Source organism: Astatotilapia calliptera, chromosome 15, assembly GCF_900246225.1.
Source record: "Astatotilapia calliptera chromosome 15, fAstCal1.2, whole genome shotgun sequence".
Classification (NCBI taxonomy): Eukaryota; Metazoa; Chordata; class Actinopteri; order Cichliformes; family Cichlidae; genus Astatotilapia; species Astatotilapia calliptera.
The window spans coordinates 20,249,409-20,266,403 of record NC_039316.1 but is presented as its reverse complement, the minus strand read 5'-3'; the positions used below and the strand labels follow the sequence as shown (position 1 = coordinate 20,266,403).

At 38.9% G+C, this 16,995-nt stretch overlaps 1 protein-coding gene across 3 annotated transcripts in view; it reads right to left on the bottom strand.

Moving 5' to 3' along the window:
• galnt14 (UDP-N-acetyl-alpha-D-galactosamine:polypeptide N-acetylgalactosaminyltransferase 14 (GalNAc-T14)) overlaps positions 1–16,995 on the bottom strand; it is a 241,706-nt gene that overhangs the window by 3,269 nt on the left and 221,442 nt on the right. For 2 of the 3 annotated variants that reach the window (XM_026142693.1, XM_026142695.1), the window contains exon 14: positions 7,965–8,084. The exons of the other annotated variant lie outside the window; for it this stretch is intronic. In XM_026142693.1, coding sequence (XP_025998478.1) covers positions 7,965–8,084 — 120 coding nt within the window. The remainder of the gene's footprint in view (positions 1–7,964; positions 8,085–16,995) is intronic. 3 annotated transcript variants of the gene reach the window in all.

The window sequence follows — 16,995 nt, the reverse complement described above, 5'->3', positions numbered from 1 at the left end:
CTTCACTGAATCCTGAACGCTGTTATTGGTGATCAAATCTTTACTTTTAGAAGTGCATGTGTATGCAGATTTTACAAGTATGAAAAGTGCAAGTTTTCACTGATTTATATATATCCTCCATCCAGCTGGGCCATGTTCTCCCTGTGGATGTGTGGGTTTTAGTGGGACTCATGACTCGGGCTAATTGGTGATTCTAAACTGGCCTTAGGTGTGCATGGCTGTGCTCTTGGGTGTACTCAGCCTCTCACACTCCTATAGCTGAGTTGGGCTCCAGCCTGTCTATGACCCATGTCCATATAAGTGATTAGGATCTTACAATGGTAAAATATTCTTCCAAAAATCACTTCTAAGTTGTGTCAAGCTCAACTGCTGTTAAAATGTTCATGAAAAAAGAAAGTAATTTAAGTAATCCTAATAATAAAAACAAATCAAACACTGATTCAGGCTCCCTGGTGGAGTTATTAAATGTGCCAGCTCAATAGCTTACAACTGCTTTCACTGATGATATTTGTTCCCTTTTTACTCAAATAATACTTCAATAATTGTTTGTATTGTTTGATTGGAATCATTCAGACTAATGTTAAAAGCTGTGTTTTTGTCAGGAGCGAAATTATTCTCACCTTTAATATTCATTAAAATCATTTTCTACAGATGCAAAGTGACTAACATTTTTCACATGACTCCACCAACTTTACTTGAAGCCACCTGGTAATAAAAACATATTTATGGTTGTACTTCCACATCTAATTATACTCTCTACATTTATTGATTAAAAGGTAATCATAAATTCTGACCGCTTTCAGTTTACAATGGACAGCATGTGATTCCCCACAGTCACCACTAGATGGAGAAGTCTCCTGACTTTTTCAACAATCCAGTGGCTCTTTGACCAGATAGACACTGTGTGTGTGTGTGTGTGTGTGTGTGTGTGTGTGTGTGTGTGTGTGTGTGTGTGTATTATTCATAGCTGGATTCTTTAGCTGTGAAACAAAGCAGTAGATATGATCAGACATGAAAAGAGGCTTTTATCTAGCAGTGGGTCTGAAACCCAGCCATCTGAGACAGACAAAGAAAAACAGAATAAAAGATAAAAGAAGAGAGACAAAACGAGGGAAAAATAGAAACTATTTGTGTGTGTGTGCCATTTGTGTGATATCTGTATCTTTGTGTTTCATAATTTGCACGTTTGTGTGGTTATCTCCTTGTATCAGTGTTTTTATGCTTACGTTGGCTCGGAGCGGCCATGTTGTATTTGCTGAGCCTCTGAAGCATATCACTGTCATGTATCTTGATCTCATGAGGCATTGTAAAGACACACACACACAGTCACACAGACCCACACACACACAAATCAGCTTTGTTCTGTAGAAGTGCATTGTGGGTCTGCTGCGGCATTGTCAAGATGACATGCCCATCAGAGTACAGCGACGGGCCGCCGAGATTTTTAATTGAAAAAAAAAGACGGTGGGATAATTAAAAGTAAATTAATTAGTATTCAACTCATTAGTGTCGGCTCCAGCAGACTATAGAGAGTAACATGTTGCGTTGGTCTTTCTCTACACATCACTGTCTCTCTTTTAAGTACTGCACATTAAAGTTCATAAGCCTTTTGTTGCCTTTCAGGATGACTCAAGGGAGATGGGAGTCTTTTACAACCTGGTGAACAACACAGGCTGAAATGAAATCACCTTTCTCCAGGAATCTACAGGTATCAAAATACCCTGGTAAGAGACTGTACATTAAAGGTGGATGTAGCCACTGTGTCATAAGGGTGGAAATGGAAATTATCGTATTTGTACGAGAGCGTGAGAGCAAAGTCACCAGCTAGAAAGTTTAACTATAAAGCTTCATTTTTATTATATTTTATTGCACAAAAGAACAAGAGCGAGATAACAAAGTGCAAAATGCAAGAATCTGCACAGGGAGTATGCTGAACTTGTCTCATTAGAGTCCACCGGAGGCTGAATACAGCAGCTGTAAAAGTAATACAGTCAAGTGTTACTTCTGCATCTAATCAGCTATAAAACACCTTGAAAAAAGTTTTTGGCTCTAAATAGAAAAGGATAAGGATGCTTTCAAAGATTCACAGCAAACAGGAAGCAACACTGAAATAATAAATCTGCAGGCACACCTGCTTGGCAGGTGGTTTTGTTTTGAGCATCTTGGAGGACATGCCACAGATCTTCTGTGAATTCAGGCTGTCTCACTGTCTCTTTGTGAAAACGCAGACCGGCTCCATGATGATAAGATCAGCGCTCTGTGGGGGCTAAACCATCTGTTGGAGAACTCCTTGTTTTTCTTGTGGCTGAAAATAGTTCTTTATGACTCAGGCTGGATGTTTGGGCTTGTCGATGTGCTGCAGAATGAATCTGGGGCTGATCACTGATGAGCCTCAATGATGGATTTGCAGGAAATATATCTGAACATCTAAAGTGAACCACTGCACTTTCTTATCATTTAAATCTCAGGTGAATTCATCAAACAAATGGCTTTTAGTTTGTTTTTGTGTGTCTGTGTTTTTTCCCTCTTGGTGAATAGAGGACATGTTGGCAGGTTTGACAACTCAAACCTTTAAAAGAGAGGTGAACACCAACCATTTTCTGACTCATGTACTCTATTCAAAAATAAATCTGGTTTCCAGCATGAGGCCCATTCGCTTTTTTCTGACAATATTAAGGTTGCTGCTCCTTCTCACTCTGAACATCTGCGACTCCATCTCTTTAGTGCTGTGATTTTTTGATTTGACTGCAAGTTGTCGTTCTAATCCAACAGACATGGCACCAGGAACAGAAATGAGTTCCAGGAAAAAACAGTCTGGTGCCTCAGAGGAAGAAAACAGATTTGTGATAGAGAAACATCCTAAGGACGTGACAGAAAGACCAACTTTCTTTCAATGTTTTTGCCTATTTTTACCTTGTGACAACTTGTGCTACTAACCTACTGTTCAAGAAAAACCACAAGCTGTGATTTATATCTGGTTAACACAAGCCGATATGCTTCTGTGGAAAACTGAAATCAGAAAAAGCTGAGATTTTAAGTAATCTGTAAAATATGCGAGCGGAAGTGTGTGACAGGAAGTCTAAGTATACAAAAGAAACACACTCCATGCAAAATCACTCAAATGTTAAAGAATAAAAATGTATATTTCACACAGGAATTTCTGAAGAACTTTGACATCCCAGGATGCTGCCTGGCTTGAAATCAACAGAACATCTTTTGGGGTTTTAAAGATAAAAATAGAGCAACACAGCACCTCCAGCAAATAAGAGCTGGAAAAAAAAGAAGTTTCTGAAGAATGGAAGAACATCCCTCCAGAAACCTATGCAGCACACCCTCATGTCGAGGACAACTAAGTCTGCCATCAATAATAAATGTGCACATGCAAAGGAAAAAAGTGCACTGCCTTCTGAGGTCCTACTGCAGAGTTTCTATTTTTAACACAATAATAATGAAGTTTCAGTTTTCAGTCTAACGTAAGAGCAGATCTGACCTTCATGAAGGTCAGACACTTAAATGCACTGGTCTCACGATAATGTTTTCTATACATTAGAAAGCTTGATGGTGTTTAGATTTACTTTCACTAATATGTGCACCTTGAAAATAGATCAAAGTTATCCTCATTTGGAACTTTCACTTAAAAGTAAATTGGGGGCACAGAATGTGTCAAGAACAAGGGACAGGGATCTGCATGAAAGAACAATTCATTATGTATTGTGTACAAAAGTACTGAGCCATCTCCACATTACACCTACAGGAGCTGCTCAGCCATGGGAACTAATGCCACGAAGCTCCGGGTGCACCATTTTTGTGCTGAGACACCTCTGTTGTTTTTCAGTGAGCTCTTTAGAGCGACCCATTCTCTCAAAAATGCTTGTAAAAGCAGACATCATGGCTAGGTGCTTGATTTTATACATCTGTGGAAATGGGACTGAAAGAACACCTGAATTCAAAGATGAAGAGGTGGAACACAGTACGTTTAACCATAAAGTGTATGTGATAATAAATAAACACAGTGTAGAAAAAAAATCTGGCTTGATTTTGATGCTCATGTGCAGCAATACGCCATGCAGATGGTGTTACATGAAAAATGGCACTCCTCCTAGGTTTAAACTTTTTTCAAGTTGAAAAAGTGCTTAGCAAAATGGTAAAACTGCTCCTTCTAATAGCCTCTTTCACGGAGCGAATGTTTAACCATCACAAATAAAGTTTTTTTTAACAAAAAAATCTTTTAATACTATTAGGTAGCTATATTAGTAAAGATGTCTTTTCTAATATGCAAAATAATAAGAAAGTAACAAAACATATAAAAACTTGAAGTACAAGTACATTAAAACTGTACTTGAGTAAATGGACAAAGTTACATTCCACCACTGGCCCGATCCATGCCCCTGACCCTCGTGATTGGTGTGAGTGTTCCTACACGTCCCTGCAGTCATGCGTGGGTGAGTAATGCTTGTTTTATTATACTATTTTCTGGTCTATTCGCAATGAAGCACTGGTGGCCTTGCAGTACAGTGGCTGCATAGCCATACTGTATGAAGAGGAATTTTATAGGCTTCTTGCATGCTGGGCTTCTACAGATGTGTGTGCATCTGCAAGGAAATAAAATCTGTGGTGCAACTGCCTGTGGTTGTAATTGTATGCTATAGGAGGTGTTTGTCACTAAAACTGAGGTTAGTGGAAGTGTATGTGACTGGATGCTTATTCTACTGGGTTTGTGAGTGACGAGATGGCACTCAGCGCATGTTAATCAAAGTGTTTGTAAGTGCGAATCTAAGTGGCTACATTCTCTCAGCTCCTCAGGTCAAACGTAATTTTTCCCTCTCATACTGAACGGTCTACTCTCACCTTCTCTTTACCTCTCTCACCCTGCCTCTCTCTCCTTCTCTGTCTGTCACGGTCTGTTTATTTCCGTCTTCACCACTCACTCTCACTCCCCGTTTTGCTGTCTTCCTCTGTGTCTTTCGTCCCATCACCGCGCCCACATTTCTCTAGCCTCAATTTAACCTCTCTGCATTTTCTCCTCTCTCTCTCTCTCTGGGTCTGAGTCTCTCTACCAGTCAGCTCTGGGCTGTTTCTCTGGTGGATCGCCGTTCTAATTAGCTATCATCCCTCTACTTCCTGCCTTCTGACACACAAACACGCACGCACACATACGTATGCACACTCTCAAGTGGGACATGTAACAACACTGTGTGTGCGTGTGTGTGTCTCGGTACAAAAGTTTAAAAGTTGCATGAAAGAGATCCGCTTTAGTGGCTCAGCTAAAAAACACAAACAAAACATACACAGTCACTGGTGTGTGTGTGTGTGTGTGTGTGTGTGTGTGTGTGTGTGTGTGTGTGTGTGTGTGTGGTTTCAGTCCTTTAATTTAAGTCTCAAGGACTCCAGCTTTAAACACCTGCCTGTGCGCTTTTTGTGTTCAATTGTCTTCATCATTAGCCACAAACCTCCGTTCTTCCTTCCTTCCTTTAATTCCTCCTTTCAAACTGTTCCTTTCCCTATTTTGGTTTTGCTTCCTTTGTTCCCTTCCTTATTTCTGTTTGCTTTTTCTTTCCTGCCATTTAGCCTTCCTTCCTTTCCACATTGTTCTTTATTCCTTTTTCTTCATTCATCCTTTTCTATTTAGTTCCCCAAGCTACCTTATTTATTTCCTTGTTAATGTCCTCTTTCCATTTCGCCCATTTATGCATGTTTGTTATTCATTCCTTCTTTACATCATCCATCTTTTTTTCCTTCCTTCATATAGCTCCCCTCCTTCCTTCCTTCCCTCCCCTCCCAATTCTTTCTCCCTTTCTTTTATCCATACCATTTCGATAAATTTATTCTTTGTTTGCTTCCTACTATTTAGCATTCCTTCCTTTCATTCACTGCTTCCTTCCTTCCTACCGTCCTTCCTTCATTGCGTGTCCCATTTACACCTACCTGCATGCATTCTTTCCTTTTCCTATTGTTTCTTCCTCACTTTTCTTATTCTTTCCTTCCTACACCTGTCCTCCTTCTTTCTTTCTCTCCTTTCTTCCATGCCACATTACACTTTCCTCCCTGCCCATATCTTTTTTCCTTCATTCCTTTCCCCTGCCTTCTTTACCTGTTTCCTTCCTTTTTTCCTATCCTTAATTCCTTCCTTCTTTCTTTTTCTTTTCTTCTTTTCATGCCCCCACGGGCTTTCTTTTCCTTCCCTATTCTTTCTTCCTTTCTTGCAATCTTCCTTTCTTTTCTATACCTTGCTTTCTTCCTTCTTTCTCTCCTTTCTTTGATGTCCCTATTATATTTTCCTTCCCATATCCTTTGTTCCTTCATTTCTTTCCCATTCTCCTCTCCTAACTTCCTCTATGTATTTCTATCATTCTATTTTCTCTATCCTTACATCCTTCACCTCTGTCATTCTTTCTCTCCACTTTCCTCATTTTTTTAAACATTGTTTTCCATCTTTCCTCCATCAGTTTTGCTGATAAAGATCTTTTTGTTTGCTCTTCCTCTTGCTTTACCTCCAAACCCCTCTCCCCAGTGTACTGAGAGTGTCTCCATAAAGAGCACACGTGCAGGAGAGTACGCTCCTGTCCGTCAGAGTCACATCCAGTTAACAATCCAGAAGAGCAACAACTTTCTCCCCAGATTCCCTCAGCTGGCACATCTATTGTATCTGAAGTTTTTGTCTCGTTTGGTGACAGCACATCCTCTTCTGCTGCTGCTGCCACAGGGGAGCTTACTGCTGAGGTATAAAAATATGCAGACCCCTAGAAGCCTGAGCCTCACTCATAAAGGCTAAAATGGGGCGGACTGTTCTTCAGGTGAGGAATTAAGTGAACAAATGCACAAAGACTCTTGAATCCTGTGACAAGATTTATTTTGATTTATTGTGTTTACTTTTTGCTCTGGGCTTTTGTTGATGTACACTGTGTGCTGCAGCGACGTGTTATATGATGAACGGCTGCCCTACGAGGTCATTTGTTTGTTCTTTTTCTTTTCTTTACCTTTTTCTCCTTTCACATCCACATTTTTTCCTCCCTTCATTCTCTTTTCTTTTATCAGTATTTACTCTTTATTCTTTTATCATCACACATCAACATTTCCTTCAGCCTCCATTTCTCTTCTCTTACTCCTTTAGTCTTTCTCCTCCTGGTTTTAGCCCCTTGTCGCTCCCCTAATTACCTCTCCTTTTACTTCAATTTCCTGTCTCTCCTTTTCCCCCCGCTTTTTGCGCTTCAATGACTAATGGATCAAATAATGCATAATAAGAGCAATGACGAACACTGAGTGAATCATACACCCTAGCACCTGTACATGGTTTTTAATGTCTGATCCTGCCCACGTGTCCAGTAGATTCTATTAATCCAGATGGGATGAACACAAATACACACGCACACACAGATGAACATTTACACATAGGTGCACTTTTGCAGAATTTTCCATGCAGACTGAACAGTTGGTGGGGTGTAATGAGCTAATCTTCTGCAATACCTCTCCCTTAACTTCCTCTCCTCTGTGTCCCTCTGCCTTTCTATTTTCCTCATCTTTTCTTTTTGTCTGTCTAGCTTCACCTTTCCACCTGTGCCTCTCTCCATCGCTCTCTCTCTCTCTCTCAGGTGATTTATTGGTTGTCAGGTCGTTCTGTGCTGCAGGAGCTTCTGGGACGCCGTCAAGGTGCCCAGTGGTCAGGTAATGACAAGAGCGAGTGTGTATGTGTGTCTGTATTTCTAGCTACCTGTCCAAAAAACTGTCAAGCATCTGCTCCTGCAGAGTGTGTGTGTGTGTGTGTGTGTGTGTGTGTGTGTGTGTTAGTGCGAGTATGTGTGTGTGTATAACAATCATCTTTAGACAAATTTGCCTTCAGATTAATTAACATTTAGATTAATTTATCAGCCATATGATATACGGTTATGACCCGCCAGCAGATACGCACCACCTGTCTTCCTCGACTGTGTGTGTCTGTCTAAGTGTATGCGTGTATGTGCTCAGACCTGTTTGCCATCCGCCATGTTGCAGGGCAGCAGCAGGACCTGGGAGGCAGGGAACGTGGTGGAGACAGACAGGCAGTGCTGCTGCTGTCGGATCTGCTGTCCGTGAGTGTACACCCACTCCTGCAGAGAGGAAGATGGAGTTAATCATTTTTATCTGCTCTGAATTTTGAAATGCTGTGTGTGGGTTTGGTTTTTGAAAGCTGACATTTTCAAGTGCAGCCCCGCCTCTGGTGTTGTTTCTGATAAGCGGTCATGAAGATAAAGTCATTAAAGACAGCACAACAGCGGTAGAGACAGGTGGAAAAGCAACATTAAATTGGTGTGAATTTAATCCTCAACTCCCATTGTTTCTTGCTTTGCACCAGACCTGACTGCAGGGATTTGCTCCCATCTGGCTACAAGAGTATCGGTGAAGCCTGGCTCGCAGTTGGCATTGCAGTTCAGCACAAATGTGCTGAATGGGGAGGAAATTAGGGGTCTATCCAGGCCAGCCATCCACAACAAACTGTGAAAGCCATTTCTTTATAGACCAAACAAACAATGCTGACATGCTTGTCAAAGCAAATGGTTTAAATCGTCTTAATCGTGTTTGATTTTGATATATCTTTATTAGAATTAAAGGGCATTTAACAAACTAGGGATGATCCTGACTTATAACTTTTCATTTCAATATGAAAATACTGAAAAAGTTCCTGCAGCTATTTCTTGCCTTAATAAATATATATAAACAGTCACATGACAAAGAAAGTTTTCACGGGATCCTAAAAGGTAAAAAGAATACTCCGTGATATTTTCCTTCATAGTTCAGTCAAATTTGTCTTATAAGGAGAAATCTTGTAGAGAAATGTTGCCTCTTTTTTATGACACTGTTTTACCCTCATTGATGTTTGCAGGCATTCATTTCTGCTCACCTCTCTTAAGGTCCTGCCACAGCATTTCAGTCGGGCAGAGGTCTGGACCGACTGGGCCATTGCAGGACCTTGATTGTTTTTTTCAGCCATCAGTTGCATATTTGCTGCTGTGTTTATTATCATCGTCCTTTTGCAATGATCCAATTTAAGCCCAGCTTTAGCTGTTGAACAGATGGCCTCACATTTGACTCTAGAATACTTTAGTATAAAGAAAAGTTCATGGCTGATTGCATGGTCCGAGTGATTACAGAGCAGTTTTGCCCAAGCAGTCTTTTTGTCTTCCATTATTCAATTTTCACCAGCTTATCTGAGTCCAGGTTGTAGGAGCAGCGGTCTAAGCAAAGATGCTCAGACCTTCCTCTCCTGTAGAACTGCCTGAAGGGTTTACTGTGAATAATGAGCTAGCAACAGATGCAAGGCTTAAAGTCAGAGTTTTCAATGTCACAAAGATGACACCTGGCTAGATCACCCTGGTAACTATAATGACATATAACCTTGTCTGAAGCAGGCAGTGTTACAAGTTTCAGGTAAAAACAGCTTGAAATGATACATTTTTATGGATTGTGTTTAGAAAGCACTGAAAGAAGTCCTGCTATCAAGTTACAGACTGTGTATCTCATTATCAGCATTATCTTCAAGTATTCGTTGGTGAAGCAAAAAATGCATGAATACGTTTTTTTTGTTATGTTGTTTCTTTAAACTGCTGGAATTGTATAAAATAGAGCAAAAAATAGAAAAATCAGTCAATCCATTTGTAGCACATTTATCACCAAGAATAATCAGTCTACAAAAACGATCTCACTAAGCTCCGGCCACAGATACATTTCTTTCAGAAGCCTGTGAGAGAGTATCAGACCTGTGTAGCTCACTGTGTAGCTCACTGTGTAGCGCATATTGTATAAATGTATCAAGATTAAAGTCAGACAATATATAACTCACAAAGCTCGAACGTCTTGTCCAAAATGATTATATCAGACTCAGTCCGAGTACCTTTTTTTTAAAAAACTTAAATTAGATAGAGAGTTGCAGACAAACATTTATGAGCAATGTTGAAAACAGATACTTAGAAAACACAAATACTTTTCATAAATCAATGGGATTAGCCTTTTTTAATGGTCATCAAGACATGATTAGTAGTTACTACAAATGTCTGCAGTCTGCAGGGAACTGGTGTACTTTAATTGTCTTAGTTACTAGTTAATTAACAGATTACCATTTTATATTCAACACGCATGAAAATTGCTACTCAACAGTCAGCTTTATATTAAATATAATTAATCATGAATAGTATTAAGTATAAAATCATTAGATATCACCTTACATTAGATCAGCTTCATTGAGGAAATTGTACATACAGATGAATGTATATCATTAAGAAAAAAATACTAGATTTTACATTGGTACAACATTCAGGGCCACATTTCCAAATTATGAGTGATTTTGTGTTTACAGCCATTAACATGAAATTTTCAGCTCTGTACTTGTGATCTGTACTGGAGCTTTGTTGCTTTTACCTAAACTCCAAACACTTCTTTTTTGTTTGGCATTTTAACTTAATGGATTACTCTATTCTCAGATTAGCTTTTCATTAATTTTCTGTTGACTTGCTTTTCAGTTAATCATTAAATCTTTCAGTGAATAAGTAATGTGTTTTTTAAACCCCCCCCCCCCCCCCTTCATTTCATATTCAAACATTATTAACATAATCATACTGCTATAAGTCTGCTGACTTGACCTTATAGAATAATGGAGGTCGAGAGTCAGATGGCAGAACAGTGGGAGGTCTTTTCAAACCAGCTGGGTGATTTATGACATTTTATCTTAAATATCTCAACGCTGCGGGGTGTATTTCATCACATGATTGATTTATTGAACTGCAGCAAAGAGAATGACATTAGAAGTTAATTGGTCCTGCAGCTCAGTACATCTTCTCTCTACTGGAACGTCCCAGGATTCGTACTTAAGAGTCAGTGTTCAACAATATAAAACCAGTAACCTCACCACTGCTCAGGCTGGGATGTAACTAACACACCTGTTTTCCAATGAGAATTCTAAAGCATTTTTAAATCCGTCAAGATCATTGTTGTTATTACTGTAATAATAACAATGATAAAAATTTTAGCACATTTCTATTATAATTTTCGTAGATGCATATTAAATAGCTGGGCCTGAGGATTCCGCCTGCTTTTTCTGTTTCAGCTTCTGGTGAAAATGTCTTTATTTAAGTAAAGAAAGACACGAAAATCAGGCACTGACTCACACTTCAATATTTCCTGGAATATAAGGCAGTGTGGCCCTCACGGTGGTCCTGCATTACTTTCAAATAATTATTCCTAACGTTTATAATCTCTTGGCCTCGCTGCTGACTCATGCCTTATTCTTCTGTTTTCTTTTGAATTTGCCTGGTTTCAGACGTGAGAAAAGGATTTTTATTATTTCAGATGTGTTCCAACAAGATTCGACTTTCTGCACAATCCTGACATGTCACGTATGCGTATCTCAGGAATATTTTTAGAAAGTCACCGCCTGCATGTAAACACGTTAGGCAGAGGTTGAAGCGGACTGCTAACTGTGATGGGAATCAGGCTGCGGGTAAACACGCTCACTGGTTATGCTGTTAAACATTAAGCAGGTCAGCACTGAAACAAGGTCTGCATGCTCAGCACAAGTGTTCCCCGGATAGCTAAAAGGTTAAAAGCAAAGTGGACTTTGGCTCAAAATAATGATGACACCTGCAGCTCTGTGTACAAAGCTGTGAGTGTAAGCTTTATTCTTTCCTGAAAAAAAAGAAAAAAGAAAGTTGCCCGAACTACTTTCTATTTGTGTGCACATTCAGAGTCGACAGCAGAAATGATTAAAGTACAACTTCATGCCTGTGCACTCATTACATTTGGAGCAAATTGTGTTTAAATTCATGGTTTTGTGGCTCAGTGGGTTGGATTTCATACCCATCATTCTTGTACCTCATCTTACATTTCTGCTATGTTATACACAGTTGTCCACCTCCCATTAATACACTCATATAATGCATTTGAATCCTTGCTTTGCAGGATTCAGTTCTAGTTTCTGCTGCTGTGGGTTTATAAAATGGTCTCTCTGCCTCTGCTATTGATTTTATTTCCTTGTATGTGAAAGTTGGTGTAAAATGGTAGGTTTAAAGACATTTCTTTTCTTTTTTTTCTGATGGACCAAAGCTTCAGATTTTTAAGCTTCAGAATGGCTATTTTTTGTTCTTACATTGCATTATTTACACTATTAATGTCCCATATTTGATATTCCATTATTATTTCATTACTTATGCCAAAAAACTTCTCGTCAACTTTCAAGTTGATGTCCTGTGGGAGAGCTTTGTTTTCACTTGCTATTTTGAATTGCTTTTCACTTCATGTTTGGCTGCCTGCGCTGGTAATCCAGCATCCTCATCTAACAAATTGGAAGAGAGACCAGGGGACACCCCGAGTCCAAAGTGAGACAAACAAAGACATTTACAAACTTCTTCACCCTCATTCGACAATAAAGAACCACTGAAAGGTTTGGACAGGCTAAGAGGATCCAAACTATTGACTAGTACTGTATATCAGCTGGTGGAACCATTCTGGCCTCTGCTATGTTACTCAAACACTAACACAGGTTTTGCTACTATTTAGGAAATTACTATTCAAATTAAGATGTGTGGGCTTACAAAACATTTGCATGACTGACTCGTAGCAATCTTCGATAAGTCTGGAAGTAGACCCCACTTTACCACGTCACTGGAAATGTGAGTAATAGCTACAAAATGGACGTTACATTAAATAAGATTCCTAACTGTGATGGAGAGCATAAATCCATAAGGAAAGGTTTACAAAGTTTCAAATAAAATCAACACAAATGTCATTTTCTCAAAGATTTCTATACAATCTTTCTGAAACAGATGAATGCTGCCCATGAATCCTCGTGGGTCTTACTCACTTCTTCCCTATTTTCAATTCACCTGGTTTTGTTTAAAAATGTCTGTAAAAACTCTACATCATAATGCACAAAATATTAATAGTCTTGAGTCACTCTCCTCTCTTTCCATTTTGCTTCCATAGAAAAAGATTTTTAATTTTTTAAAATGATTTTGAGCAACAGTTCTCCAGGATTTCCTGGGGGGAATCAGTGTTAAACCACTTAACACTGACTGAATGGTGAATAATTCAAGCATAAAAAAGACAACCAACTCAGGGATTAACCAGGGTTTTGTATACATGCAACAGACAACAACATCCTGTGGCAAAACACATAATTTGCTCACACGTCTTTAAACAGATCTGCAGAAAACATCTAAGATAACACAGATAGACAGAAATAAAATTTTAAGTAATACTAAGTAGTAGTTCCACATCAACAAGATGACTCTCAAGAAGCTATTAGCTAAAACCTTGGCATAGCTCAGGACGGTGTGCAGTCTGTCAATCTCAGGAAACTGGACAAATGGAGGTCAAGATAAGTTGCAGGCCTACAAATTCTCTACAGCCGATGAACAGTATCTGAAAATTATATTATATTAAAAAGAGGAAAAATCCAGCAAAGACCTGACGCTGGACCTGAGGGAACCATCGGGCCCTTCAGCTGATCCATCAAACGTTTGCTGAAGCCTCATAAGAAATGGTCTCAGTGGAAAAGCGGCTGTCAAGAAGTCATTCATAAGGAAAGGAAACAGGGAGGGAGGGCTGAGGCATGCCAAATTACACAAGAACTGGACTGAAAATTAATGCCAACAAGTCTTACGGAGTAATGAATATGATGAATTGTCAATATGTATAGACTTGGTCAAGAGACAGATACAATGGAATCTCTCTTACTACATTAAATAAATTACATTTTATTTATATAGCAACAGCTTTGGCCTCATGAAGACTTTATTAACAAATTTGCAATCAAAAGGTATCTTGCCAACTTCAGTATTTATATTTGATTACAAGGCCCGTGTTATCAGTGACATATGGCTAAAGCATTCTCGTAATCTGGGTATAAAAAGACAAAAACGATACTGGGATTAAAATTTATTTCAACTGTGATAGATATCACATCTACCCCCAAGCACTATTTATGGCACAACCTTACCAATGAGTACAAAACAAACCCACTACAGGACTACTGCAGCGTGACTATACTGTGGCTGCTTGCTTGAATTTACCAGTGACTGGATAAACATTTATTTTCTGATTTCTGAATTGACTTTTATCCCTAAAAGAACTGATGTCAGCACATTTGTAACCACCTGATTTGGGTTTGGTTAACTACATACATTTGAAGCTACACTGATTAATGTTAAAAAAAACCTCTTACTTCCCTTTCCAAAGTGAGACACTATCTTACAGCCAGATAGTTTTGAAATTATATATCAGTATCCAACTTTGTCAATGCTCTCGATTTTCTGTTGAGAACGGCCTTGACAGGACATGATTATAACCAGAGGTGTGGACTCGAGTCACATGACTTGGACTCGAGTCAGACTCGAGTCATTAATTTTATGACTTTAGACTTGACTTGAAAAAATGTTCTAAGACTTGTGACTTGACTTGGACTTTTACACCAATGACTTGGGACTTGAATTGGACTTGAACCGGTTTACTTGAAAAGACTTGATATTTTACCCCAAATATAAAATTTAACATGCATATTATATAGAGATTGAAAATGTGACGTCATTCACGGGTAGAACCGCAAAGGATTCTGGGAACTCGTGGCAAGCGGTCAAGCGGTACTAGCGCACGCAGGCTTTCAATTAAAATCAGTTATACAGCGATAAAAAGAAACACAAAAATGTCAAGAAGCCGTTGTATTATTAACTGCAATAGCCGGTCGCATGACAGCCACGAGAAGCCGACGGGTAAAGAGATCGGTTGTTATCGGATTATGTCGTTGAAGAGAAATTGTTCGAGCCATGTTTCCGAAGTAACAAAGAGGCGACTGGATTGCAGCCATTCAAAGACCAATTATAACGTCCCGGAACACTCCAGCTCACAGGTTAGTCTGCTCCAAGCATTTACACAAAGGTCAGTCTGCTGTTGTAGTTAATGCGTCATTTTTCTTAACATAATTGGTGATATAGGTTACAAGCAAGTCTGGCGCTGAACAGAAATTGTCGCGCTATGCTCCTTTGTTTATTGTGCATAAATAGTGAATTGTCCTGACACAATATTGCGTTTCGCTTCTGTTATTATGGTACATTGACAAAAACATATACTTTTATTCACAGGATAAAACAGTTGTTTTGTATCACTAATTGTCCAGTACGATTACAGCATACAGTATTATTGTCACTGCTACATTTCTGTGATGCTACCAGAAATTATTTCCACTACTAATTAATTACCATTGAGCTCAAAGGTCCTATTAATAAACGGTTAATGAATGTGTATTTATGACGACGATTTGTGAGACTGGTAAACTTATGATACGTACGATGGTCTTTCGTTCTACACGGTGCGTTTCAAGGTCCTGCACCCATCCGTCGGTAAACTGTACCTGGGCTTGTTGCAGTGACCTGAAGTTACTAAACTTCATGAGTGTATGCACTCACTCCAAGAACCGTATAATTATAAATATGCATATAAATATGCTACGATGAGATAGCTGACTTCATCTAACTAGCAAATGTTGTCCAGGCTACGTTGGTGATACAGTTTTTTTAATGTGTATGATATTTTTGTCATGCGATTTTAAAGCCGGTGTTGTGCCAAAAAGTGATTGCCTGCCAAAAAGTGATTTCCAATGTTTCCGTGTATTTTTTATGTGTAATATCTTTACGTATGTTGGTAAATAGACTTCGGTGAACAGCGTTTACAAAGGGGTTATATATAGAATTAAAAGATTATCTGTTTTTTCAAGTATCTTTATAACTCTGTGTTATTGTACTCACATTATAACCAATCCGGTCCTTTTTCCCCACTTACAATATTTTTACAGAACTATTGTAATATTTGCTGCCATTTCTGCTGTCTTACTCTTACAAAAGACATTTTTAATGTTAATGAGTTTTTTTTTAACTGCATAAATAAAGGTTCTATAAAAGTCGCTGCCAAAAACTGATTGCGGCTTCTACCTTGTTACACGAATGTTGTTTGTGGCTCAATATGACTTTGTGTCATCCATGAGGGATGCATTTGACATATGTTTCACATATTATAGGCCAACAAGTTACTTATAGCAGTTTAAATACGAGCAATCAGTTTTTGGCAAATACCGGAAATCAGTTTTTGGCAGACAATCACTTTTTGGCACAACACCGGTCCTACAACCGCATCCAAGAATAACATGCAGCTTATCTCAGTCAGAAAATTATTCTTGGAGCTAGGTTTAATTGAGCTGCATTTTAAAGAGGTGCAATTTCACAATTTGTGTATATTTTCTAAGTTCACTATTTTGTCATGTGTTGAGAAAAACACAGATTTAAAAATTACATGGTCTAATATTTACATTTAGCATAACTGCAACATGCTTTTTTCTTCTTTTTTTTTTAATTAAAGACTCGAAAGGACTTGAAATTCAAAGTTTCAGACTTGTGACTTGACTCGGACTTTTACACCAGTGACTTGAGACTCGACTCTGACTTGCCTGACATTACTTGAGACTTGACTTGAGACTTGAGGATAAAGACTTGAGACTTACTTGAGACTTGCAAAACAATGACTTGGTCCCACCTCTGATTATAACTATACCTCGATAGGAGTAATGACCAAAACCGCAGGTAAATTTAGTAATTCATATTAGAAATATTTCATTTGAATTCCTTCATTTTATAGTAATTGGGCTGCTTTAAAACCTTAACATGACAGAAGGGGGAAATGAATTAAAATTCAAAATTATACCCACCTGGGAGCTGCCCAGTTCAAACCAGACTTCTGAACACGAACAAACAGGGATTAAGAGCCCCCCTTCAGGCCTTTCTCTTGCGTTGCTGATTACTGAGAGTTTCTCATTCACATTCACACACATCTGAGCGGTTCTCCCTTTGAGCTCAGGGATCTGAACCAGCGACCTTCCAGCCACAAGCCAAGCTCTGCAGCCTTTAGGCATCCCAGCTGCTGACACATTTGCTTTCTGCGCAGCGGCTTGTTTAGAGTGAAGCGCAGCCTTCACACTTGTTCTTA